The sequence below is a fragment of the Gekko japonicus genome, unplaced genomic scaffold, assembly GCF_001447785.1.
Source record: "Gekko japonicus isolate JY-2015 unplaced genomic scaffold, Gekko_japonicus_V1.1 scaffold992, whole genome shotgun sequence".
NCBI lineage: Eukaryota > Metazoa > Chordata > Lepidosauria > Squamata > Gekkonidae > Gekko > Gekko japonicus.
This window is the reverse complement of record NW_015173704.1, coordinates 50,037-75,038: the sequence shown is the minus strand read 5'-3', so window position 1 is coordinate 75,038 and position 25,002 is coordinate 50,037. Positions and strand designations below refer to the sequence as shown.

Genomic DNA, 25,002 nt, shown 5'->3' with positions numbered 1-25,002 from the left:
ACTGTTGCTCCCCACTGTTGCTCCCCAAGCACCAAGAAGACAGAGCATCACTACTCCAGACAGATTGTCCCATCTATACCTTGTGGCTAATAGTCACTGATGGACCTCTGCTCCATATATTTATCCAATCCCCTCTTGAAGCTATCTGTGCTTGTAGCTGCCGCCACTTCCTGTGGCAGTGAAGCCTCAACACTCCCTCTCCCTGTGCCCCCCCCAAAGAAAAAAAGCTGTAAAAAGTGGTTTTCTGGGTTGTCTGGCCCTGGTCTTGCCATTGTAGAACATGTCGTTTCGCCAGCAGCTGTGACTGGCATCCTCAGAGGTGTAACACAGAAAGATGGAGGACTCTCTGTGTCACGGTAAGAAGAAAATGGTAGGCAGGTAATTTATATCTACTCAGGAAGGTCGGTAGGGCTGAGTCGTTCTCTTGTAGGAGTTCCCCAGGCTGTGAAACATGGTAATGGAGGAGCTTTCCTGAGGAGGTTCTTTTTTATATGGGATTGTTTCCTGTTTCCTGAGGAGGTTCTTTTGTATGTGGATTGGCTGTTGAAATTCTAATCTTATCTGTAGTGCTATTGTCAGATGTAGAGCCCTTTGTGTTTTTCAGGACAGAAAACCACACCCTATTTATTTTTAAACTCTCTTCTTTCCTGTTGAAATTGTGTTTATGTTTATGAATTTCAATGGCTTCCCTGCGTAATCTGACATGGTGATTGGAAGTGTTGTCCAGTCTTTCAGTGTCTTGGAACAAAATACTGTGTCCTGTTTGAGACAGGCTCTGTTCAGCCACTGCTGATATAACAAGTAATTTATTTAACAATTACAAAATTCAGAGGCAAAACAAGGAAAAAACTGAAGTCCCTCAGGTGGGTGATTGTAAGGTTCCCATGGATTCCTGGTTGGAAAACTCTGGATTAAAGGAAAGGATAAGAAGGCAAACCCCATAAATATTTTTTTTAATCCTTCCACACTTGGCAGTACCTGCAAACAATGTTCCCTCTAAGCTGAGTTAGTGTGAGCCAGTTCACAGCTTTTTAGCCTCTGGCTCACACATTTTTGTCTTAGCTCAGGAAGGATGGCTACAGAGCAAACGAATTTATGCCGTAGCCAAAGTGCTTGCTCACAACTTTAATGCCAGTAGCTCACAAAGTAGAATTTTTGCTCACAAGACTCCACAGCTTAGAGGGAACATTGCCTGCAAATTCTTGAAAATTCCACATTGCTGCTGCTGTTCCGTACGCATTTTGCCGGCTAGCAGACCGTACATGCCTGTTTGTGCGGATCCGTTTGAAAGTTCCGTAAACGGGGCACAATTGGGTTTTTTTCCCACCGAAAACACCTTTTAATATGAGACACTTTGAGGTCGAAAGAGTGAGCATACTTAGCGATGACAGAAAACGACTCTCGTTCAGAGCGGTACGACAGACATTATTATCCGATCCGGCCCCACAACACCCCTGGGAGAGCTAGCAGGTAACTGAGCTAAACCAAGATAAACCATCATTTTGGTTGCCGGTCTCAGATCTACCCGGTGGAGCTGACAGGAAGATCTGGCCCTGGAGACCAATCCCTCTTCTTAAACACAGCAGTTTGATTAAAAGAAGCCTAAGATTAGTTGCCTAACAGGCCCTTTCTTCAGACTTCTCTTGGGGGGGGGGGCGCCTGCAGAAAAGACACGCTTCTCTAAACAACGGGATAGCAGCCGTATGTGGCAATGCCGCACCGATTCCCATGATTCCGTGCAATCCGGATATATCCTTGGTCACCGAAATGTGGTCCCCAGCTGTTGGGATAAAATAAAAACATCAGGAGAATAATTAATATCAATATTCAATACCAGGAAAGAATTCTTACTTCTGGTGTCTATAGATGTTCAGTAAACACTTATCTCACGTATGTATAGCCCACAAGTACATAGCAAATACAACACACATAAGAACATAAGAGAAGCCAATGTTGGATCAGGCCAATGGCCCATCCAGTCCAACACGCTGTGTCACACAGTGGCCAGAAATACCACGAGGTCCACCAGTGGGGCCAGGACACTAGAAGCCCTCCCACTGTTGCCCACCCCCCAAGCACCCAGAATACAGTGCATCACTTGCCCCAGACCGAGAGGTCCTGTCTATACCTTGTGGCTAAGAGCCACTGATGGACATGAAGAATAAAAATGTGTGACAGACTAATACAATTAGCTGCAAGTCTTTTGGAGCTAGGATTGACTAAAGCTAAATCTATACTGACCCGATGCCTAATAGATATAGAGGCTCAGACAGAAGAAGCCCTCTTACCCTCAAGATATAGAGTTTTAAAATCCTGGACAGGATTTGCTCCTGCTCCATATCTTTCTAACATCATATACGATGGTTATAGATGGGCTTTCTCCAGAGCACGTTTTGATGCCCTACCCTCTAATTTGTTACAAGGAAGGTTTTTGCGTTGGCCTATTTCCCAAAGATGTTGCCCTTGTACAAATCTTGAAATAGAGTCGGTCTCACATATTCTGCTGCATTTTAACTTTTATGCTATGGAGAGACAGCTGCTAATTTTCCTGTTGTTGTCCAAATTTAAACTCTTGGATGTCCAGCTGAAATTTGCGGAATTAAGGATTTTAACTTTTCTGCTGGAAGACTGGAAAGAGAGGACATCTTTAGCCTTTGCAAAATTTTGCTTCCTGGCTCTTAAAAAGAGGACGCTTGTACCCTAGATATACTGTGTTGCTCCTGTATTTGTTTTAATGTTCTTTTATACATCCATTTGAATTTTATGTAGGTATTTATTATCTATATATCTAATAGTCAAGTTGCCCCCAGAGTGCGGATCGCTAAATCCGCGCTCCGGGGGCACTTGGGGGGGAGGGGGAGGTTTGTGCACTCTTGGGGCAGTCCCCAGGGGTGCTGGGGGGTCCGGGGCCCGGAAGGGGGAAGGGGGGGGGGGGGAGGGTGTCCTGCCCATGGGAACACCATTGGTTTGCCCCCTCCCCAGGCTCCCCCCTCGGGCTACCTGGCCGGCCCTGGTTGGCCCCCCTCGGATTGGGGGTGGGGGGAGGGGGGAGTCTCTTCACCCCACTGTCCCTCCTCTGGCTTTGGGCTTCCCTCCAGGATGGAGTGCAGGAGAAGAACCCCGTGCGCAACTTCTTGGACGACCCCCGGCGCAGCGGCCCCTTCGCAGAGTCAGACCGGCGGGAAGGCAGCCGGCGCCACATCCGCAACTGGGGGGGAGCCGATTTCGACAAGGTCAAGACTGGGATGGAGCAGGGCAAAGCGTGGCCCCCTCCGGTAGGTGAAGGCGGAGAGGCCCCCACCTCTCTCTGGCCACGGGGGGGGGGGGGGGGGGGGGGGGCGGGGCCTTTTCCTCCCCCCCCCCCCCGCGAATATCGCGAGTCCCCCTCTTGTGTATTTATATTATTCTTCTTCTTGGGAATGTTCTAAATTGGCTGGTCGCTTGACTGTATTAATAAACTTGAACTTGAACAATTAGCTCAGGTGGGTAGCTGTGTCAGTCTGAAGGAATAGGACAAAGTTTGACTCCAGTGGTACCAAGACGAACAAAGTTTAATTTTGGGTATACGCTTTTGTGTGCATGCACACTTCTTCAGATATCTCATCTCTAGACTACAGGGATCAGCTCTCCTGGAGAAAACGGATGCTTTGGAAGACAGTAACAGCTCTTTACAATTTCCCTGATTGCTGTCCTCTGAATAGAGTTTAAAATTATAGAGTGAAATAACCTGTGTTTGCTCAGAGTTTCTCAGACTGGATGGAAACTGATATATTGGCTGACTGGTTATAGAATCATAGAATCACACAAAGCTGGAAGGAGTCCTACGCAACGCTCCCTCTAAGCTGTGGAGTCTTGTGAGCAAAAATTCTACTTTGTGAGCGACTGGCATTGCAGTTGTGAGCGAGCGATTTGGCTGCTGCACAAATTGGTTTGCTCTCGAGCCCTCCTTCCTGAGCTGAGACAAAAATGTGTGAGCCGGAGGCTAAAAAACCTGTGAGCTGGCTCACACTAACTCAGCTTAGAGGGAACACTGGTCCTACGGGCCATCTAGTCCAACCTCTTGCTCAGTGCAGGATCAGCCTAGAGCAGTGGTGGCAAACCTATGGCATGGGTGCCAGAGGTGGCCCTCAGAGCCCTCTCTGTGGGCACGTGTGCCATCGCCCCAGCCAGGCCCAGACCATCATTAAAGTGTCGAATTCTCTGCCAAATAATTTAAAGTAAATGAAAGCATTTGGGGCTGCTTTCCTTACTTTGTTTGGATCGTCTTAAGTTAATGTGTGAGTTGTTTTTTCTAAAGTAAAACCTCAGTATTCAGGTTAAATTGCTGTCTTGGCACTTTGCGATAAAGAAGTGGGTTTTGGGTTGCAGTTTGGGCACTCGGTCTCTAAAAGGTTCGCCATCACTGGCCTAGAGCATCCCTGACAACGGGTTTGTCCAGCTGCTGCTCGAAGACTGCCAGGGAGGGGGAGCTCACAACCTCCCCGGGCAGCTGATTCCACTGTTGAAGAACTCTTACTGTCAGAAAGTTTTTCCTGAGATCCACCCGGTACCTTCCTGCCCTTTTTAAATCCATTATTGCGAGTCCTCTCCTCTGCTGCCCACAGGAATAGCTCCCTGCCCTCCTCTAAGGGACAGCCCTTCCGATACTTCAAGAGAGCCATCCTGTCCCCCCTCAAACCTCCTCTTCTCCTGACTGAGCCGATTTCCGCCTGGCAGGACATTCTTACCTGTTCTTCACAAGCCAATAGTCTTTGCTGTCCAGACTGCCATATCCTGTCACAAGAACGCCATGATTCACTTCTTGGGAGCAGCTGGGGTCATCGTATACTCCTAAATTGAAAAAGATCCACAGTCACTTTCCAAAGGGCCTGGCGCCTGTAGGAGCCAGTGTGAGACTGGGCTTTGATCGTGAAGCCCAGGATTCGAATCCCGGTTGTGGTGATGCACTTTACAGGGACATCTTGGACCACTCCCTCCCAGCCTAACCTACACACACACACACACACACACACACACCGGGCTGCTGAGAACAAAAACAGGAAGGAGAAACTCTGTCCACGGATGCTAATTTTGGCAACTGGCCTCACAAAACAGAGTCATGTTAATGCAGTTCTGCAGAATGGGCTGGCTTGAAAAGCGTCAGGTGGGTCGCTGTGTCCGTCGGAAGCAACCGAACAAGGTTTGAGTCCCACAGTACCTTTAAGACCAACGACGTTTAATTCTTTCTTACATGCCCAGGGAAATGCTGATCGCCACTTTGGGGGCAGGAAGCAGTTTTTCTCCAGGCCAGTTGGGCAGGAGGGCCTGGAGGGTTTTTTTGGTCATCTTCTGGGCATGGAACGGTGGTCACTGGAGGTTGTGTGCGGGGGAGGGAAGGTATTTGTGGATTTCCTGCATTGTGCAGGGGGTTGGATTAGATGACCCCGGAGGTCCCTTGCAGCTCTATGAGTCTCTGATTCTGCGCACTAAAGCTTATACCCAGAATTAAACTCTGTTTGTCTTAAAGGTGCTACTGGACTCAAACTTTGTTCCGTGACTTTAGAAGCTGTTTGTAGTTTTTAAAAGATCTTTTTTTAAAAGTCTCATGTGCTGGCAGGCAGGTGTATTGCAGGGGCGTAAGAAAACCTGTGTCGTGATCTTTACCACTCTTCGATCGTTTTCCAGGAAGTGCAAAACAGCAATGTTAAAGGGGGCCTTTGTACAAAGAGATCAGAACGGCAGCATAATGGATCAGCTCAGGAGGTTGCTTCTATAAGGGACAGTTTTACAGCAGATTACAAAGTTTATTGTTATGCAGGGGTCATTTCCTGCAGAAGCGGAGCTCCGGCAGTCAAGAGCCCAGGGGGCGGGCACATGCAGCAAGCCCCGCCCCCTGCTCCCAGCAGCCCTCAGTCAGAGCAAGAAGCAGCCAGGTAAGTTGCAGAGCTTCCCCCGGCCCCCCGGTCCAAAACAGTCCAGTGGCACCATTAAGACCAAGTTTTATTCCGGTACAAGCTCTCCCTCCTCTGCGAGGACAGATCTGCACGTCCCCCCCCCCCCAATAGCTAGCAATCCAAAAGAGTCTAGTGGAGCCTGAGTGGTGGGTGTCGCCTTCTGACACACTTCCGGTGATGTCAGGGGGTGTGGCATATGCAAATAAGTTATGCTAATGAGTTGTGCTAATGAGCTCCTGCACCTCTTTTTCTACGAAATGACCCGTGTTATGTATGCACCTCCCCTTTTACTGCAGTTCAACACCTTCTGCATTTGGAACCCTCTCTTCAGTAGGGTATGTTAACCTTTAGACAGTTTTCTGGCTTCAAGGTCAGGGGTCGCTACTGCCCATTGGAGAGTTGATCGGCCCTGCAGATTTTTAACAATTCTCTCTGTCTGGAGAGCAGTTGTATTTCCAGGAGATCTCTGGGCGCCACCTAGAGGTCGAGAGCAGTATGTTTAAACCTGTACTGGGGGAAAAGGGGCTGGGGCCTAGGTCTGATTAGTAGACCACAGATACTTAGATAGACCTGATGCCAGACTGGACTAGCAGATAGCTGATGTGTACAGATGCTTGTGTTAATTTGCATATTTAGCAAAGGCTCATGGGGCATGCTTTTGGAAGAGCCACCATGACAATGAGAGGTGGTATAAAGGGAGGCTGGGCTAGCTGAAAGGACAAGGGCAGATGGATTGAGAGTGCTCTTTGAAGGCCAAAGTTTGTCTTACTGCAAAAGAGCAAGAGTCCAGTAGCACCTTAAAGATTAACAAAAATTTGTGGCAGGGGATGAGCTTTTGTGAGTCACTGCTCACTTCTTTAGATACAGCTGGAATGTGAGTCCATCTGTCCCATATATTGGAAAGTGGAGCGATTTCAGATGCCAAATTACATTAGCAGGCAAATGACAATAGCAGATGTGATTGGATTAGTTGTGATATGCAGAGCGGTAGTAGAGAAATCAGTGTTGGCAGTGAGACAGGAAACCTAGGTCTTGATTCGGTCCAGGTGGATGCATTGTCTTGAGCTTCATTATCAGTTGCAATGCAGCAGTCTCTTGTCTTACAGGCTTCGGATCCAGAAAGGACATAAAAGACAGCTGAAATTGCTACCTGGGAAGAATATAACAATCCTTTCGGGAAGAGCTGCAGTAGTGGGGAAAGCAAGAACCAATGACAGTTGAATTCTTTATTGACTGCACTGAAACCAGCACCCTCGTACAGAGCTGCCGCACTTTGTCTTACCAGGGAAAAAGGGGAACTGCTCCTAGGGCAATCGTGAGTAGGACTTTGCTCGGGGACACCGGTTCGTGAACCAGGACTGATATCTTAGGGAAAGGTTCCCGCAGTCGCTTCCTGTTGTATTTAAACAAGTTGGATTTGCGTTTTGAGTTTCTGAACATTGCCCTAGCCTTTGAGCCTGGCCCTTGGGACTCAAGGGGTTACATGCGCTATTTACCTCCATGCTGTGAAAAGCGTCAACTTCCCATTTCTGCACATCAAGCCTCTGTTAAAAGAGGCAAGACGTCCTTTCCTCCAGGTTGCTGGCGACCCTGTTCAGAAACCATGCAGTGATAAAGAGTGAGAGAGCCAGTGTGGTGTAGGAGTTAAGAGTGTCGGACTAGCGTCTGGGAAACCCAGGTTCGAATTCCTACCCATGCCATGGAAGCTCACCGGGTGACCTTGGGCCAGTCACGCTCTCTCAGCCTCACTTGCCTCACAGGGTTGTTGTGAGGATAAAATGCAAAAGAGGAGAAGGAGATAAGCAGGGCCTTTTTTTGGAAAAAGAGGTGCCGGGACTCTCAAGAGGGAAATGAAGTTTTCAATCTGTATACTGAAAACCCATGAACTGTTAAACGTTTTTAAAAGAATTCTGCCGAAGAGGGTTCCGGAACTTCACTCTGGCATGTTTCCCCAGGAAAAAAGCTCTCAATGTAAGCTGCTATGAATCCCCACAGCGGAGAAACGTGGGGTATAAAGTAAAAAGAAGAAGAGGAGGAGGAGGAGATTGGATTTATACCCCACCCTTCACTATCCAAAGGAGTCTCCAAGCGGCTTACAATCTCCTTTCCCTTCCCCTCCCCACAACAGACACCCTGTGAGGCAGGTGGGGCTGAGAGAGCTCTTTCGAGGACCGACCTTGACAGAACTTGTAAGTGGCCCAAGGTCACACCAGCAGCTGCATGTGGAAGAGTGGGGAATCAAACCCGGTTCTCCCAGATTAGAGTCCGCACTCCTAACCACGACACCAAACTGGCTCCCTCACAGGATAACGGAATTTCGTCACACTTTATCCTGTAAAAAACGGGTGACCTCGCTGGGACGTGGGAGGGTTCTTTCCTCGTTTCCTAGTGCAAAACGTGATGTCGGAAAGGACGTTAGGAGGACTCACCTGACTTGTACAGAAAGAACGTTTCTTTCGTCGCGTCTACAGCGACGGACACAGGGCCGACCGTGCCCACGGCAGCCTTCAGGGCGGCTTCATCAAACTCTGGCAGCAGAACGTATCTAGAGCAAGTGGCCGCCCGCGCACTCGGGTCATAGCGGCAGGGTCCCACCTGGAGGGGGCAGAGATCAGACAAAGCAAGAGACATCTTAGCGCTCTCCAGAATGCTAGACCTTTTTGTCTTTTTTGATTATTTTTTGATAATTTTAAAAAAACTTGATTACTAAATATCAAAGCTGACTTTCGGCTCGACAAGCTGCAGCGTTCTCCAGTTCCGGCTTAGCAACAGTGAGACAGAACGGGTTCTCTCTAGTGTTTTCCCTCAAAATTATAACATTATTCAGATCAACACCAGGGTTGTTTTTGGGCAGGAACGCACAGGAACGGAGTTCCGGCTGGCTCCCACGTTGGCCACACCCAGCAGGAACTCATTAGCATGATAGGCCACACCCAACAGCAGGAACTCATTAGGATTGGCTACGTTAGGGGTGTGTGGCCTAACATGCAAAGGAGTCCCTGCTACAAAAAAAGCCCTGGGTGTTGACAACAAACACGGTAAACAGAATAAGAAGCAAAAGGTGGGTGTGGCTGGATGACGACACTTCTGGTAACATGGGGGTGCGAATGAAAAATGGAAAGGAACTGTGACAATTTAGCGCTTAATAATATATTCATAAATCATAATGTTCAGCAACCATAGCCCATTGAAGAACATAGCTGTAAGCATAGCTTTATGATGAAGTGAATCAACAGTATATTGTCAATACGTCACCAAAAGAAATGAATTGTTGAAGGACAGTTTATGTACACCTCCTTGTTCAGAAGAAGATCATCTTCGAAACGGCACATCATTCCGGAGACCACCGTCTACTACATTCACTATTTCTATTTATATTTCTGTTATTGTACATTATGATTTATGAATATATTATTAAGCGCTAAATTGTCACAGTTCCTTTCCATTTTTCATTTGTCTCATCACTGTGCCCATTCTTGTAACTATTTACAACACGGGGGGTGCGGCCTAATATGCTAATGAGCTGTGTTGTCAGGGCGTGGCCTAATATGCTAATGAGTTTCTGCTGTTGGGTGTGGTCTATTATGCTAATGCGTTCCTGCTGGGCTTTTTCTACAAAAAGAGCCCTGATCAACACTAATTGGTGTAGTGGTTAAGTCGCCTGTCTGGTATGCGGGAGACCCAGATTTTGTTTTATGTTTCATATTTTTGGCTTCCGGAAGCAGAAAGCGGGATGGTGATGATTTTTGAAATGTGCTTTTTGGCACCAGCACATCTGAACAAAAGTAAAGCTCTTTGTTTTTAAAGAATTTTTAAGACTAAAAATGTTTAGCTTTCCTTGCTTCTTTTAAACTGAAATGTTCCAAAGAAAATCTTCCCCCTCTCTCACTGTTCTATAATATTTGCAACAGAGTTCCATCTTAAGGGGATGAAGCGTTTAAAGATAATGTGATGCAATTTTATTTTGGAAACTTCAGCGAGGTATAAATATTTACAGGTGAACAAAAGGCGATAAAAAAGGTAATAAAAGTTGTCTTGCAATACACTGTGCATACAATATCTCTTCATACGCAGGGTCTGGAGGAATAATATCATTCTCTAATAAATAAAACATCACATTTTATGTTATGGTAGACCTTTTTGTCATAGAACCACATTTCCATCTTCTTCCTACTTAATTATTTTAGCTACGTTTTCAAATTGTTTCTGAGGCCCTGGCTTGAGCGAAGCAGGTTGTTGAGACACTGAAATTTCAGGAACTGAAACAAACCGAAAACTTAGCGAAGAGGCTGTGGCTCAGTGGTGGAACACCTGCTTGCGCTATGCAAAAATCCTGAGTTTTATTCCTGTCATTTTAGTGCCGGCCACATGACCACGGAAACGTCTTCGGACAGTGCTGGCTCTTTGGCTTTGAAACGGAGATGAGCACCGCAACCCTAGAGTCGGATTCGACTGGCTTTCGAGCAAGGGAACCTTTACCTTTACCTAACGCCATACTATACCCAGAATAAAACTTTGTTGGAGTGCGTTCAGACGGGCAGCTAATCCCGCCATTATGCCAGCTTGAATTTTATCCCAATCTTTTTAATCCATCGTAGCACGACCAGACATCCCCCGCGGGAATCGCCTTACCGCGCGCTGCCTCCGTTGTGGATTGTCTAGACGGCGTCCGCTGAAGGAGGCATGCACGGTGGGTTTTTCTAAAAAAACTTTTTGCGCATGCGCATAGCGTCACAGCGCGTCCTTGCACATGTGTAGAGATTTTTTTATATGGCGCCCGCTCGGGATGGTCTGACATCAGACCACCCCGACGCTAGGATTGCGCGCTGATGGAACGATCAGACAGGTGAAAGTCCTCAGTTGTCCCTCAGGTAACCCAAACCCCCAGATTTAGAGTGCTATCTTTTAAGTACGGCTCCGGAGCGCGGCAAAACAGGATGCCCACGGAAGAGGGACATTTCCCAGATGTTTGTGTCTGGACATTACCTTTAGATCCGTGAGGCGATCGTGCCTCGTGCAGATCTAAAGAGCCGTCTGATTGAACTCTTGGTCTTAAAGGGGCGACGGGACTCAAACTTCGTTCTGCTGCTTCAGACCGACATGGGGACCAACCTCAGAGAGCCAGTTTGGTATAGTGGTCAGGAGCGCGGACTCTAATCTGGGAGAACTGGGTTTGATTCCCCACTCCTCCACATGCATCTGCTGGTGTGACCTTGGGTCAGGAGCAGTCCTCGAGAGAGCTCTCTCAGCCCCACCTACCTCACAGGGTGTCTGTTGTGGGGACAGGAAGAGAAAGGTGATTGTAAGCCACTCTGAGACTCCTTCGGGTAGTGAATGGCAGGGTATAAATCCGATCTCCTCTCTTCTTCTTCTCATACTATTTTAAGTCACAGTTCTTTCAGAGCTCTCTCAGCTTGTCAAAGCAAGTCTAGCTCGCCACTAGCACAACGTTAAGAGCTAGAACTTGTGGCTGCCGGACAATCTTAGGATCTCCACACACGTATTCTATACACAATGCCATACGATAATAATAATTATTATCCTATTATATTTTGCATTTTTAATATTTATAAACGTAGCATTACCGAGCAACAACCTGTATCTCATGGACGTTCTGCCTGTTTTTGCCACAGCAAACACAGACCTGCCACGGAGCCTCTTTTCCTTATTTACCCTCTGGCGATAATTGTGATTTCACCCACTTTTCCCCTGCTGATTTTGCATGTTCACCACGAGTTCAAGCTCTCTTCAACTGCCAGCGACCTCTTGCCTCAGGTAACTTTAATCTTTGACAGTTAATTGGAACGGTTACACAAAAGTTAAACTAATTGCTTTTTAATAGAGGTTAAGAGTTGAGATCGGCCTTATCTCGCTGTGTCAGATGGTAACTCGCTGATTGGCTCCTTTGCACTTGTGTTGATTCTATCATAGTGAAGAACCAATCACTTCTCTCGATAATAATCGTATGATCACGATAGAACAGATTTAGAAAAGGATAAGGTTGATATTTTTCCAGAAATATCTACTACCGTGATAGGCAGATCAGATTTTCTGTGCATGGAAGTCTCAGAAGATTAGGTGAGATTTCTAGATCTGTGCGATTTGGGTTCTATGATCATCCGTAAAAGCAGCGAGACAAAAACCTGAAACCTAATTTTCTTCTTAAAGTATTGCTACCTATAAATATACACCCTTGTTTGGAATACAGTGTACAGTTCTGGTCACCGTATGAATACATAAGAACATAAGAGAAGCCAGTGTTGGATTAGGCCAATGGCCCATCTAGTCCAACACTCTGTGTCACACAGTGGCCAGAAATACCAGGTGCCATCAGGAGGTCCAGCAGTGGGGCCAGGACACTAGAAGCCCTCCCACTGTCCCCCCCCCCCAAGCACCAAGAATACAGAGCATCCCTTGCCCCAGACATAAGAATGTAAGGGAAGCCAACGTTGGATCAGTCCAACGGCCCATCCAGTCCAACATTCTGTGTCACACACACATACCAGGGGCCATCAGGAGGTCCAGCAGTGGGGCCAGGACACTAGAAGCCCTCCCACTGTTGCCCCCGCCCCACAAGCACCAAGAATACAGAGCATCCCTTGCCCCAGCCTGAGAGTTCTTATCTATACCTTGTGGCTAATAGCCACTGATGGACCTCTACTCTTAACATAAGAACGTAAGAGAAGCCCATGTTGGATCAGGCCAATGGCCCATCTAGTCCAACACTCTGTCACACAGTGGCCAAAAACACCAGGTGCTACCAGGAGGTCCAGCAGCGGGGCCAGGACACCAGAAGCCCTCCCACTGTTGCTCCCCCCCAGCACCAAGAAGACAGAGCATCCCTTGCCTCAGAGCCCCTATCTCTGCCTTGTGGCTCATAGCCACTGATGGACCTCTGCTCCATATGCTTATCTAATTCCCCCTTGAAGCCGTCCATGCTTGTAGCCGCCACCACTTCCTGTGGCAGTGAATTCCACGCGTGAATCACTCTTTGGGTGAAGAGGTACTTCCTTTTATGTGTTCTAACCTGACTGCTCAGCAATTTCATGGAGTGCCCCACGAGTTCTTGTCTTGTGTATCTCCGAAAGGACATTGCAAAGCTGGAAAAAGTACAGCGGTGGGCAACCAAGATGATGAAGGGGTTGGAGCCGCTTCCCTAGGAGGAAAGGCTGACGAGTCTGGGACTTTTCCGTTTAGAAAAGAGACAACTAAGAGGGGACACGAGAGAGATTTATAAAATGACAGGTGCGGTGGAGAGAGTTGACAAAGAGAACTTCTTCTCCCTCTCCCAGAAGACTAGAACTGGGGGCATCCAACGAAGCTGATGGGTAGTAGGTTCAAGATGGACAAAAGGAAATACTACTTTACACAGAAAGTGATTAAAGTGTGGAATTTGCAGCCAGAGGATGTTGTGATGGCCACAGGAATAAACAGCTTTAAAAGAGGATTAGACAGATTCATGGAGGGTAAGTCTATCAATGGTTACTTAGCTGTGGTGACTGAGGGGAACCTCCATATTTCAGAGGCTCTAAGCCTCTGAATCCCAGAGCCAGGAGGCAACATCAAGGGAAGGCCTCAGCCTCTCTGCCCTGTTGTTAGGACACGTGCCAGTGCATTTTGGATCAGTTGGAGCTTCTGGGTCAGTCTTCAAGGGCAGGCCATCATGGAGCGAGTTACAGTAGTCTAGCCCTGGAGGTGACCGTCGCGTGGATTACTGTGTCCGGGTCTGAGCGCGACAGGAAAGGGGCCAGCTGCCGGGCTTGGCATAGAGGGGGAAATGCCAGCCTGGTGGTATGTGTGACCCGGGCCTGCATATTAAGGGAGGTATCCAAGATTACACCCAGGCTCTTGACGGACGGCGCCGGCAGCCCTGTAGCTAGGGAATTTTGGCGGAGGGGACCTCAGGGGGCCTGCCAGCTAATTAAATGGAAGTACAGTGCAGGTGAGGAGCTGCGGTGGATCAAGTGGTTAAGACGCTGAACTGCAGGCTGTGGAAGGTCGGTAGTTCATCCCCCCCCCCCCCTAGAAGCATGAGCCAATGGATACATCTTGTGCGCACGGGCACAGCAAGCGGGCAAAGGAAAAAAGCTGTTACCTTTCCCAGCCGAGTAAACTGCAGCTGGAGCATCTACAAGGTCAAGCATAAGATAGCAAACAGAGTGAGCTGAGACAGCAACGGGAGGGCTCCATATGTTTATCCAACCCCCTCTTGAAGCTGTCGGTGCTTGTAGCTGCCACCACTTCCTGCGGCAGTGAATTCCATGTGCTAATTACTCTTTGATTTGATCAGTAAAAGCAACTCACTCACAGGTGGGTCACAAGGCCAAGAGGAGATCCATCAGTGGCTATGAGCCACAGGGTACAGAGGGAAGACTATGTCTGGGGCAGTGATACTCTGTCTTCTGGGTGCTTGGGGGGCAACAGTGGGAGGGCTTCTGGAGTTCTGGCCCCGCTGGTGGACCTTCTGATGGCCCCTGGGTTTTGGCCACTGTGTGACACAGTGTTGGACTGCGTGGGCCATTGGCCTGGTCCAACACTGGCTTCTCTTGTGTCCTTAAGAGCAGAGGTCCATCAGTGGCTATTAGCCACAAGCTACAGATGGAACACTCTATCTGGGGCAGTGATGCTCTGTCTACTCGGTGCTTGGGGGGGTGCAAGAATGGAAGGGCGTCTGGGGTTCTAGCCCTGCTGGTGGACTTCCTGATGGCCCCTGGGTTTGGGCAACTATGTGACACAAGAGTTTTGGACTGGGTGGGCCATTGGCTTGATCCAACATGGCTTCTCTTATGTCCTTATGTCTGGGGCAGTGACACTTTGTATTCTTGGTGCTTGGGGGGACACACAGTGGGAGGGCTTCTGGAGTTCTGGCCCTGCTGGTGGACCTCCTGGTAGCCCCTGGGTTTCTGCCACTGTATGACACAGTGTTGGACTGGGTGGGCCATTGGCCTGATCAAACCTCGCTTCTCTTATGTTCCTCTGTCTGGGGCATGGGATGCTCTGTCTTCTTGGGGCTGGGGGGGGCAAGAGGGGGAGGGCTTCTGGAGTTGTGGCCCCACTGGTGGACCTCCTGGTGGCCCCCGGGTTTGGGCCACTGTGTGACACAGAGTGTTGGACTGGATGGGCCATTGGCCTGATCAAACCTCGCTTCTCTTATGTTCCTCTGTCTGGGGCATGGGATGCTCTGTCTTCTTGGGGCTGGGGGGGGCAAGAGGGGGAGGGCTTCTGGAGTTGTGGCCCCACTGGTGGACCTCCTGGTGGCCCCCGGGTTTGGGCCACTGTGTGACACAATGAGTGTTGGACTGCATGGTCTATTGGCCTGATCCAACATGGCCTCTCTTTTATGTTCTTAAGCTATATAAAATGATACAAACCTGGCCTGTGTACGGGTAGGATGCTTCTGAGTCGATACCTTTATTATCAATGATATATTGGAAAGCGTAGGTCATGAAGCCTCCGTTACATCCGTGGTTCCCGTACATACTGGAGCAGTCCACAAGGTTCTGTGGACTCAGGGAGATCAGCTGTCCGGTTTTGAGTTTCCACTGGCATTCCAGAGCCCCGACGGCACTGAAGGCCCAACAGGAACCGCAGGCACCCTAAAAGAGAGAGGCTATCAGACACAGCAAAGCCGGAAGTTTATTTATTACTTAGCATTTATTACAGGTGGCTCAAGTGGTTAAGACGCTGAACGGCAGGCTGTAGAAAGTCGGTCATTCAGCAGTTCGAGACCCGAGTGTGCCGCATGACGGAGTGAGCTCCCGTCTCTAGTTCCAGCTCCTGCCAACCTAGCAGTTTGAAAGCAAGGAATTGCAAGGAGATAAATAGGTACCGCTTCGGTGGGAAGGGAACAGCGTTCCGTGCGCCTTGGTGTTTAGTCATGCCGGCCACATGACCACGGAAACGTCTTTGGACAGTGCTGGCTCTTCAGCTTTGAAACGGAGATGAGCACCGCAACCCTAGAGTCAGATTCGACTGGCTTTCGAGCAAGTGAAGCCTTTACCTTTAGCTTTTTACAGTGTAGGTGGTAAGTTGGAGCATTTTGGGGGCAGCCCAGGAGAGGGGGGCCAGAAGAAACACTAGGGGGCCGTGGGCCCCATGTTAGCTACGGGTCAGTGCACCGGTGTCAGTGGCGCCCCGTCAAGGGCCGGTAAGCTAAACCCGAGCCCTGAAGCCCCTCCCCTCCAGCCACAGAACCTCTGTCTTTGTCAGATTCCGTTTCAACCTGCTCTTTTTTAACCATCCAAAAGCAGAAACAACTGGGCGTCATCGACATATCGGTGACACTCAAGCCTGAGTCTCCGTGCCAGCTGGGCAAGGGGGCGCATACAGATGTTAAATAACATCGGGGACAGAAGTGCCCCCTGAGGGACCCTGCACTCAAAGAGGTATTTCAAGGACACCTTCTCTCTGAGCGCCACCCTCTGTGAGCCACTGAAGGAGAACCCCGCGAACGCCTACATCGGTGAGGCGGTGGGTCAAAAGATCATAATCGACCGCGTCGAACGCCGCCATATCTTTGTGAGAAAACAAGCATTTTTTTGTTGTTCAGTCTCCCCTGGAGAAGGAAATGGCAACCCACTCCAGTATTTTTGCCAAGAAAACCCCACGGACAGTATCAAAAGGCTAAAAGAAAACAAGCACAGCCTGACTCAAACAGGACACAGCATTTTGTTCAAAGACACTGAAAGGCTGGACAACACTTCCAATCACCATGTCAGATTACGCAGGGAAGCCATTGAAATTCATAAACATAAACACAATTTCAACAGGGAAGAAGAGAGTTTAAAAATAAATAGGGGACGGTTTCCTGCCCTGAAAAACACAAAAGGCTCTACGTCTGACAGTAGCACTACAGATAAGATTAGAATTTCAACAGCCAATCCACATGCAAAAGACCCTCCTCAGGAAACCTCCTCAGGAAACAATCCATATGCAAAAGAACCTCCTCAGGAAAGCTCCTCCATTAGCATGGTCACAGCCTGGGGAACTCCTACAAGAGAATGACTCAGCCCTACCCCACCTTCCTGAGTAGATATAAATGACCTGCCTACCATTTTTTCTTCTCACTGTGACACAGAGGGTACTCCATCTTTCGGTGTTATACCTCTGAGGATGCCAGTCACAGCTGCTGGCGAAACGTCAGGTCCTACAATGCCAAGACCACGGCCAGACAACCTGGGAAATCTATAACAGCTAATGAACTCCGGTTGTGAAAGCCTTCGACAAGAAACAAGACAGACTCTCTTACCTGTAACTTCACCTCTGTGACGCATCCTTTGTCCCTCCAGTCTATGGAATCAGGGACTCCTACCGCTGATTTTGACACGAAAGATGTAGAGTTCTGTTTCCATGAGTATCCGGGATCAGTTCTCAGCCCTGTGAGCTTAGTAGCCACTTCCTCGCTGGTCTACATAAAGGAGCACAGATTTTTTTAAAAAATTATTGTTGATTTTTATTCCAGTTTTCACCCAAGGAGCTCGGGATAATCATGGTTTCTCCTCCCTTTTATCCCTTCAATAACCCCGAATATGCCCTCACCTGGATAGCCCAGACAAGCCCGATCTCGTCAGATCTCGGAAACTAAACAGGGTCGACTCTGGCAGGAACTTGGATGGGAGACCTCCTTGGAATACCAGAGGCTGGAGGCAGGGGCAGGCTTCATTCAGCCACCTCTCTGAATATCCTCCAGGCCCCCAGTGGGGGTCAGTCCCCAGAGGTCGCCATGACTCCCAGTTGCACACACACACTCACATGCACACACAAATGCACATATTTTAAAAACACGCACACAAAAGCCCTGAATATAAATTGGGCTGAAAGACACCGTTCACTTAGATCACTCTTAAACTCAGGGGTCATTTCATGGAAAAAGAGCTGGAGGAACTCATTAGCATATGGTATGCTAATGAGCTACTAGGCTATTAGCATATGCCACACCCCCTGACATCACCGGACGTGATGTCAGAAGGGGAAGCAAAAGGGGGGGAGGCATCTTCAAAAACCTCCCCTTCCCTTCCCCAGCCAGCCTGCGGGGGTGGGGGGGAGCGAAGAGAGAAATGGTTTAAAGTTTAAACCCCTTCTCACTAGAGTTGGGCCGCAGAAGGAGGAAAGAGGGAAGAGGGAAGGAAAGAGAGAGAGTAGAGAGAAGGAAAGAGGGAAAGAAAGAGAAGGAAAGAAGGAGGGAAAGAAAGAAAGAGAAGGGAAGAAAGGAGGGAAAGACGAAAAGGAGAGAACGAAAGGAGGGAGAGAAGGGGAAAAGGAGATAAAGGAAAGAAGGAAAAGAAAGAGCAGGGGTGAGACGGAAAGGAGGGAAAGAAAGAGGGCAAAGAGATGGGGAGAGGGAGGAAGACTTAACTTTGGTGTAGTGGTTAAGTGCGCAGACTCTAATCTGGGAGGACCGGGTTTGGTTCCCCACTCCTCCCCTTGCACCTGCTGGATGACCTTGGGCAAGCCGTAGCTCTGTCAGAGCTGTCCTTGAAAAAGGGCAGTTTCTGTCTGTTGTGGGGAGGGGAAGGGAAAGGAGTTTGTAAGCCGCTCTGAGACTCCTCTGGGTAGTGAAGGGTGGGGTATAAATCCAATCTCTTCTCTCTTCTCTTCTTCTTCTTCAAAATCTCCAGGTATTTCCCAACCTGTAGAAGAGTACTTTTGGGGGCCCTCTACATAATAAGTCTTTTTGGGCAGGAACGCACAGGAACGGAGTTCCGGCTGGCTTCAGAGTTGGCCACGCCAAAACCTCTGCGTGCCTGGCTACAGAGGGAAGGCCTGGAGAGCGACCACCCTGGCAACTCTGAGATGGGCGGGCCAGGGGGGCCCTGGAAGGATTGGGGAGACATTTAAATGCCTCCAGTGCCTTCCCCGGCCTGTCCAAGGGCAAGCCAAGGGAAGGCAGTTTAAACTGTCTCCCCTCCCCTCTAAGGGCTGGCTTGCCCGGGCTCCCCGCAGCCAAGGGAATGCATGGGGGTGTGGCCTAATAAGCTAATGAGCTGTGCTGTAAGGGGTGTGGCCTAAAATGCTAATGAGTTTCTGCTGTTGGGTGTGGCCTGTTATGCTAATGAGTTCCTGCTGGGCTTTTTCTACAAAAGAAGCCCTGGTCTTTACTAACCATATCACCAAGATGGTTCATGCCCAGGTCGTAGGAATGCAGCCCCAGAGAGTGTTCGAGATTATGCAGCGTGATGAATTTCAAGTTCTTCTCCCAAGTCATCCGGCGATTATCTTCCTCTTTCTAGAAATCAAAGCAGAAGCCCCCGTTTACCACATAAACCAGAAGAAAATGTTATGGAAACCATTTATGTTTCAGTCTTAATCCTCCAGAAATCTTGAACTTTTTTTTGGTCATAAGAACATAAGAGAAGCCATGTTGGATCAGGCCAGTGGCCCATCCAGTCCAACACTCTGTGTCACACAGTGGCCAAAAATACCAGGTGCCATCAGGAGGTCCACCAGTGGGGCCAGAGCTCCAGAAGCCCTCCCACGGAAGCCCCCCCCCAAGCACCAAGAAGACAGAGCATCACTGCCCCAGACATAAGAACACAAGAGAAGCCATGTTGGATCAGGCCAGTGGCCCCTCCAGTCCAACACTCTGTCTGTCACACAGTGGCCAAAAATACCGGGTGCCCTCAGGAGGTCCACCAGCAGGGCCAGAACTCCAGAAGCCCTCCCACTCTTGCCCCCCCAAGCACCAAGAAGACAGAGCATCGATGCCCCAGATAAGGTGTTCCATCTATACTCTGCACTTCTTACACAACCTGGCTGCTAATACTCCCTCTAAGCTGTGGAGTCTTGTGAGCAAAAATTCTACTTTGTGAGCTACTGGCATTAGAGTTGTGAGCGAATGATTTGGCTGCTGCACAAATGAGTTTGCTCTGGAGCCCTCCTTCCGGAGCTAAGACACAGATTTGTGAGCCGGAGGCTAAAAAACTGTGAGCTAGCTCACACTAAGTCAGCTTAGAGGGAACATTGGTTGCCAGGTCCATTGGATGAGGGTGAACTGATTGGGAGGAGGGAGGGAAGAAGCCGGAAATAAACACAACAGAAGAAGGAGGAGGAGGAGGAGGAGGAGATTGGATTTACACCCCGCCCTTCACTACCCAAAGAAGTCTCAGAGCGGCTTACAAACTCCTTTCCCTTCCCCTCCCCACAACAGACACCCTGTGAGGTAGGCGGGGCCGAGAGAGCTCTCTCGAGAACTTCCCTTGAGAGCTCTTGTCAGAACTGTGGCTTGCCCAAGGTCATCCAGCAGGTGCAAGTGGAGGAGTGGGGAATCAAACCCGGCTCTCCCAGATTAGAGAAGAAGAAGAAGAAGAGATTGAATTGATAGCCTGCCCTTCACTACCCGAAGAAGAAGAAGAGAAGAGATTGGATTTATACCCCGCCCTTCACTACCCAAAGGTGTCTCAGAGTGGCTTACAAACTCCTTTCCCTTCCCCTCCCCACAACAGACACCCGATGAGGCAGGTGGGGCTGAGAGAGCTCTGACAGAAACTGCTCTTTTTTTCAAGAAGCAGCTCTGACAGAACTACGGCTTGCCCAAGGTCATCCAGCAGGTGCAAGTGGAGGAGTGGGGAATCAACCCCGGTTCTCCCAGATTAGAGTTCGCACACTTAACCACTACTTGCTCTCAAGTGAACTAGAAGTGACGTAGGCACGTGGGGGGCGACACTCCGGTTTGTGGGCAAAACCTCTCTGGGAGAATTTGTTCTAGTCTTTGGGGTGATGGAGAAAAAACTTCTCCGAAGCCCGAGGACTACGGCCTGCGGCGCCCTCACCTCGTTCCGGTATTCCTTGCTGTGTTTTTTCTTCCAAAGCTCCCAGTGGTGGTCCAGCATGGTGTCCTTCTGCCAGCTCGCCGATGCCAACGCAGCATATGCCAGGACGACCCAAAGCCCCAATTCCATCTTGCGGAGACGCGCTTCCTTTAGAGGAGAGAGAGAGAGCACAGGCTACAGGGAGTCTAGGATATTACACTTGGGATGCACAACATTTACATTAACTCGGGGTCATTTCCTGACGGAGCGCACAGGAGCGGAGCTCCGGCAGCAAAGAGCCCAGGCGGCGGGCACATGCAACAAACCCCGCCCCCTGCTCCTAGCAGCCCTCAGTCAGAGCAAGAAGCAGCCAGGTAAGCTGCAGAGCCCCCCCCCAGCCCCTCAGTCCAAACCAGTCCAGTGGCACCTTTAAGACCAAGTTTTATTCAGGTACAAGCTCTCCCTCCTCTGTGAGGACAGATCTGCACGTTCCCCCCCCTCAATAGCTAGCAATCCAAAACAGTCCAGTGGCACCTTTAAGACCAAGTTTTATTCAGGTACAAGCTCTCCCTCCTCTGCGAGGACAGATCTGCACGTTCCCCCCCCCCTCAATAGCTAGCAATCCAAAACAGTCCAGTGGCACCTTTAAGACCAAGTTTTATTCAGGTACAAGCTTCTCGGCCTTTTGGCTAAGATCAAGTGTAGTATCTGTTCAGGTACAAGCTCTCCCTCCTCTGCGAGGACAGATTTGCACATCCCCCCCTCTCAATAGCTAGCAATCCAAAACAGTCCAGTGGCACCTTCAAGACCAAGTTTTATTCAGGTACAAGCTCTCCCTCCTCTGCGAGGACAGATCTGCACGTCCCCCCCCCCAACAGCTAGCAATCCAAAACAGTCCAGTGGAGCCTGAGCGGTGGGTGTTGCCTTCTGACACACTTCCGGTGATGGCAGGGGGTGTGGCCTATGCAAATAAGTTATGCTAATGAGGTCCTGCACCTCTTTTTCTACAAAATGACCCCTGGAATGCAAAACATGTCCTGCGCTGATATGACTCCGTTATTATTAAAGTACCCTGCTTGTGCACGCCCTGGAGGATCGTTTATTATAAACAGGAGACACTGAAATCTGAGATACGGTTACTTTCTCGAAACCGCCAACGCCCTTGACTGATATGAACCCAGGTCCAAACTGTATTGTCTGTGCCGCCATCCTGGAGTTATTCTTTCACATGCTAAGGCACAGCATTCAGCGTTTGTGAAAGAAGGAAATGCTTTCATGGTATTGCTTACTCAGCTACGAAGAAAAACCGTGGGCAGCAAGCGGGGATTTTTGTTTTTGTTCACTTCCTTCAAAGGCCAAGGTTTAGTTACATATGTAGGAACATTTCTTCTGCAACAGGAGTGAGTTTCAAACGTTCAAACATACAGCTTTGCTCAGGGCTTTTATTTTGAAAACAGGTCCGGAACTCTCAATCCGTACACTGAAAACTCGTGAACTCTTAAAGATTTTAAAAAGGATTCTGTCAGAGAGGGTCTGGAATTCCGTTTCCGGTGCCTTCCGGTTCGGTGTCGTGGTTACACACCTGTAAAGAGAGCTCTTGACAGAAACTGCTCTTTTTCAAGAACAGCTGTGCCAGAACTATGGCTTGCCCAAGGTCATCCAGCAGCTGCAAGTGGAGGAGTGGGGAATCAAACCCGGTTCTCCCAGATTAGAGTCCGCACACTTCACCACGACACCAAACTGGCTCTCTCAGCCCCACCTGCCTCACCGGGTGTCTGTTGTGGGGAGGGGAAGGGGAAGGAGTTTGTCAGCCGCTCTGAGACTCCTTCAGGTAGTGAAGGGCGGGGTATAAATCCAATCTCTTCTTCTCTTCTTGTGAGCGGACTTTTCTTAAATCTGATCTTTCTTTCTGTTATTCCTTTGGCAATTGTGTGGTCCTGTCTTGTTCAGTGGTAAATATAAAAGCAGCAACAGCAGACAGAAAGACCAACAAACCTCTCTTTCCTGCTTTTTTTGGGGGGGGTTTATTTACAGGTGTGTTTTTTAAAGACTATCCTTTGGAGACTGTTAGGACCAATGTTCCCTCTAAACTGAGTTAGTGTGAGCTAGCTCACAGTTTTTTAACCTCCGGTTCACACATTTTTTTTGTCTTAGCTTAGGAAGGATGGCTCCAGAGCAAACTAATTCATGCAGTAGCCATATTGCTCACTCACAACTTTAATGCCAGTAGCTCACAAAGTAGAATTTTTGCTCACAGGACTCCACAGCTTAGAGGGAGCATTGGTTAGGCTTGCCCAAGGTCATCCAGCAGCTGCAAGTGGAGGAGTGGGGAATCAAACCCGGTTCTCCCAGATTAGAGTCCGCGCACTCAACCACCGCAAACTGGCTCTCTCAGCCCCACCTACCTCACAGGCAGTGTTCCCTCTAAGCTTAGTTAGTGTGAGCTAGCTCACATGTTTTTAGCCTCCAGCTCACACATTTTTGTCTTAGCTCAGGAAGGAGGGCTTCAGAGCAAACTAATTTATGCAGCAGCCAAATTGCTCGCTCACGACTTTAATGCCAGTAGCTCACAAAGTAGAATTTTTGCTCACAAGACTCTACAGCTTAGAGGGAGCATTGCTCACAGGGTGTCTATCTATTGTGGGGAGGGGAAGGGAAAGGAGACGGTAAGCTGCTCTGAGACTCCTTCCGATAGTGAAGGGTGGGCTGTAACGCTTTGATTTTATACAAGCAGAAGAAGAAGAAGAGAAGAAGAGATTGGATTTATACCCCACTCTTCACCACCCGAAGGTGTCTCAGAGCGGCTTACAAACTCCTCTCCCTTCCCCTCCCCACAACAGACACCCGGTGAGGCAGGTGGGGCTGAGAGAGAGTTCTGACAGGAACTGCTCTTTTTTCAAGGACAGCTCTTATCAGAACTACGGCTTGCCCAAAGTCATCCAGCAGGTGCAAGTGGAGGAGTGGGGAATCAAACCCGGGTCTCCCAGATTAGAATCCGCGCACTTAACCACGACACTACACCAAAACGGCAGAGTTTGAGATTGCCTCTCTCTTATTTTCAGTGAATGTTGTGATTTCCTTGATTATTCAGATTAAAAAAGCGACACGATTGTTCTCTGACATCTGTTGCCAAAAGAAGAAATCACTTCCTCTTTGGCAGGGCCCTGAAAAGAGAGAAACGTGGCGAAAAGATTAGGTCGTACCTACCTTCAGCGTCTCTCAGAAAGTGAGGCCTGGGAGATTCTTCTATTCCAGCTCTCCCAAGAGCACAAATTCCCAAGGGATCTTTCTCCCCTGCCTTGCCGTTTGCCGTCGCTCGACTGAACTCCTCGCGCACCGTGCCTGCTGTACTGACCAGAGAGGATTGTTTCAATTTCTCAGTCGTATCACATGAGCCCGCTCACAACAAGGAAACTGGCTGTCGTTTTCACTTTCAGTGTGTCCATAGCCAAATGGAGCATTCGATAAGGCTGCAAAGAGATCACCTCCCCTTTTGAACATTAGGGGTGGCGTAAGAGGCCCACGAGAAACCATCGCTTGGGTCTGCAGCCATGCTCCCTCTAAGCTGCGGAGTCTTGTGAGCAAAAATTCTGCTTTGTGAGCTCCTGGCATTAAAGGTGTGACCGAGCGACTGGGCTCCTGCATCAATTGGTTTTCTCTGGAGCCACCCTTCCTGAGCTGAGACAAAAATGTGTGAGCCAGAGGCTAAAAAACTGTCCGCCAGCTCACACTGACTCAGCTTAGAGGGAACACTGGTCTGCCCTTTCTTTTGTACCGTTTTCTTTCCTTTCAGAACCAACAGTTAACATTGGCTACTTGTCTTTTCCCACCTGTTGCTTTAGGTTAGTATCGTGATTTGCCTTTCTCTGGACGCATGTCTGCCCAGTATATATAAACTGGGCTGAAACAAGTTTGAGAGTACATCACAGTGAAGATCCATCTAGTCCACCATTGGTGCTGTTGAAGAATTCATGTCATGCAAAAGGTAGATTATTAGCATGAAAGGTCGGTACTTGGAAGGGAGACCACCAAGGAAGGCTCTGCAGAGGACGGCAATGGCAAACCACCTCCGTTTCTCCCTTGCCTTCAAAGCCCTTTGCTATGGTCTCGTAAGTTGGAAGCTAAGCAGAGTCAGTACTTGGAAGGGAGACCACCAAGGAAGGCTCTGCAGAGGACGGCAATGGCAAACCACCTCCGTTTCTCCCTTGCCTTCAAAGCCCTTTGCTATGGTCTCGTAAGTTGGAAGCTAAGCAGAGTCAGTACTTGGAAGGGAGACCACCAAGGAAGGCTCTGCAGAGGACGGCAATGGCAAACCACCTCCG

General features: G+C 49.1%; 1 protein-coding gene across 1 annotated transcript; it reads right to left on the bottom strand.

The window, feature by feature from the left end:
• Nucleotides 1-1,186: 1,186 nt before the first annotated feature.
• Nucleotides 1,187-24,024, bottom strand: CTSS (cathepsin S). Its single transcript, XM_015423270.1, has 8 exons — nucleotides 23,888-24,024; nucleotides 20,702-20,848; nucleotides 19,036-19,158; nucleotides 17,182-17,340; nucleotides 15,305-15,529; nucleotides 8,363-8,528; nucleotides 4,728-4,830; nucleotides 1,187-1,780 (listed from the first exon to the last, which is right to left on the bottom strand). The coding sequence occupies exons 2-8, from the start codon at nucleotides 20,828-20,830 to the stop codon at nucleotides 1,681-1,683; spliced, it is 1,005 nt and encodes a 334-aa protein (XP_015278756.1). The 5' UTR covers nucleotides 20,831-20,848; nucleotides 23,888-24,024; the 3' UTR covers nucleotides 1,187-1,680.
• Between the last annotated feature and the right edge of the window lie 978 nt (nucleotides 24,025-25,002).

Excerpts from the sequence above, each read along its gene's own strand:
- CTSS (XM_015423270.1), bottom strand. The coding sequence starts at position 20,830 with ATGGAATTGGGGCTTTGGGTCGTCCTGGCATATGCTGCGTTGGCATCG. Across the intron at positions 8,529-15,304 it reads CCTACCCGTACACAGGCCAG|GTGGGACCCTGCCGCTATGA; the intron begins GTTTGTATCATT and ends TGCCCCCTCCAG. Across the intron at positions 4,831-8,362 it reads GTTCTTTCTGTACAAGTCAG|GAGTATACGATGACCCCAGC; the intron begins GTGAGTCCTCCT and ends TTTTCAATTTAG.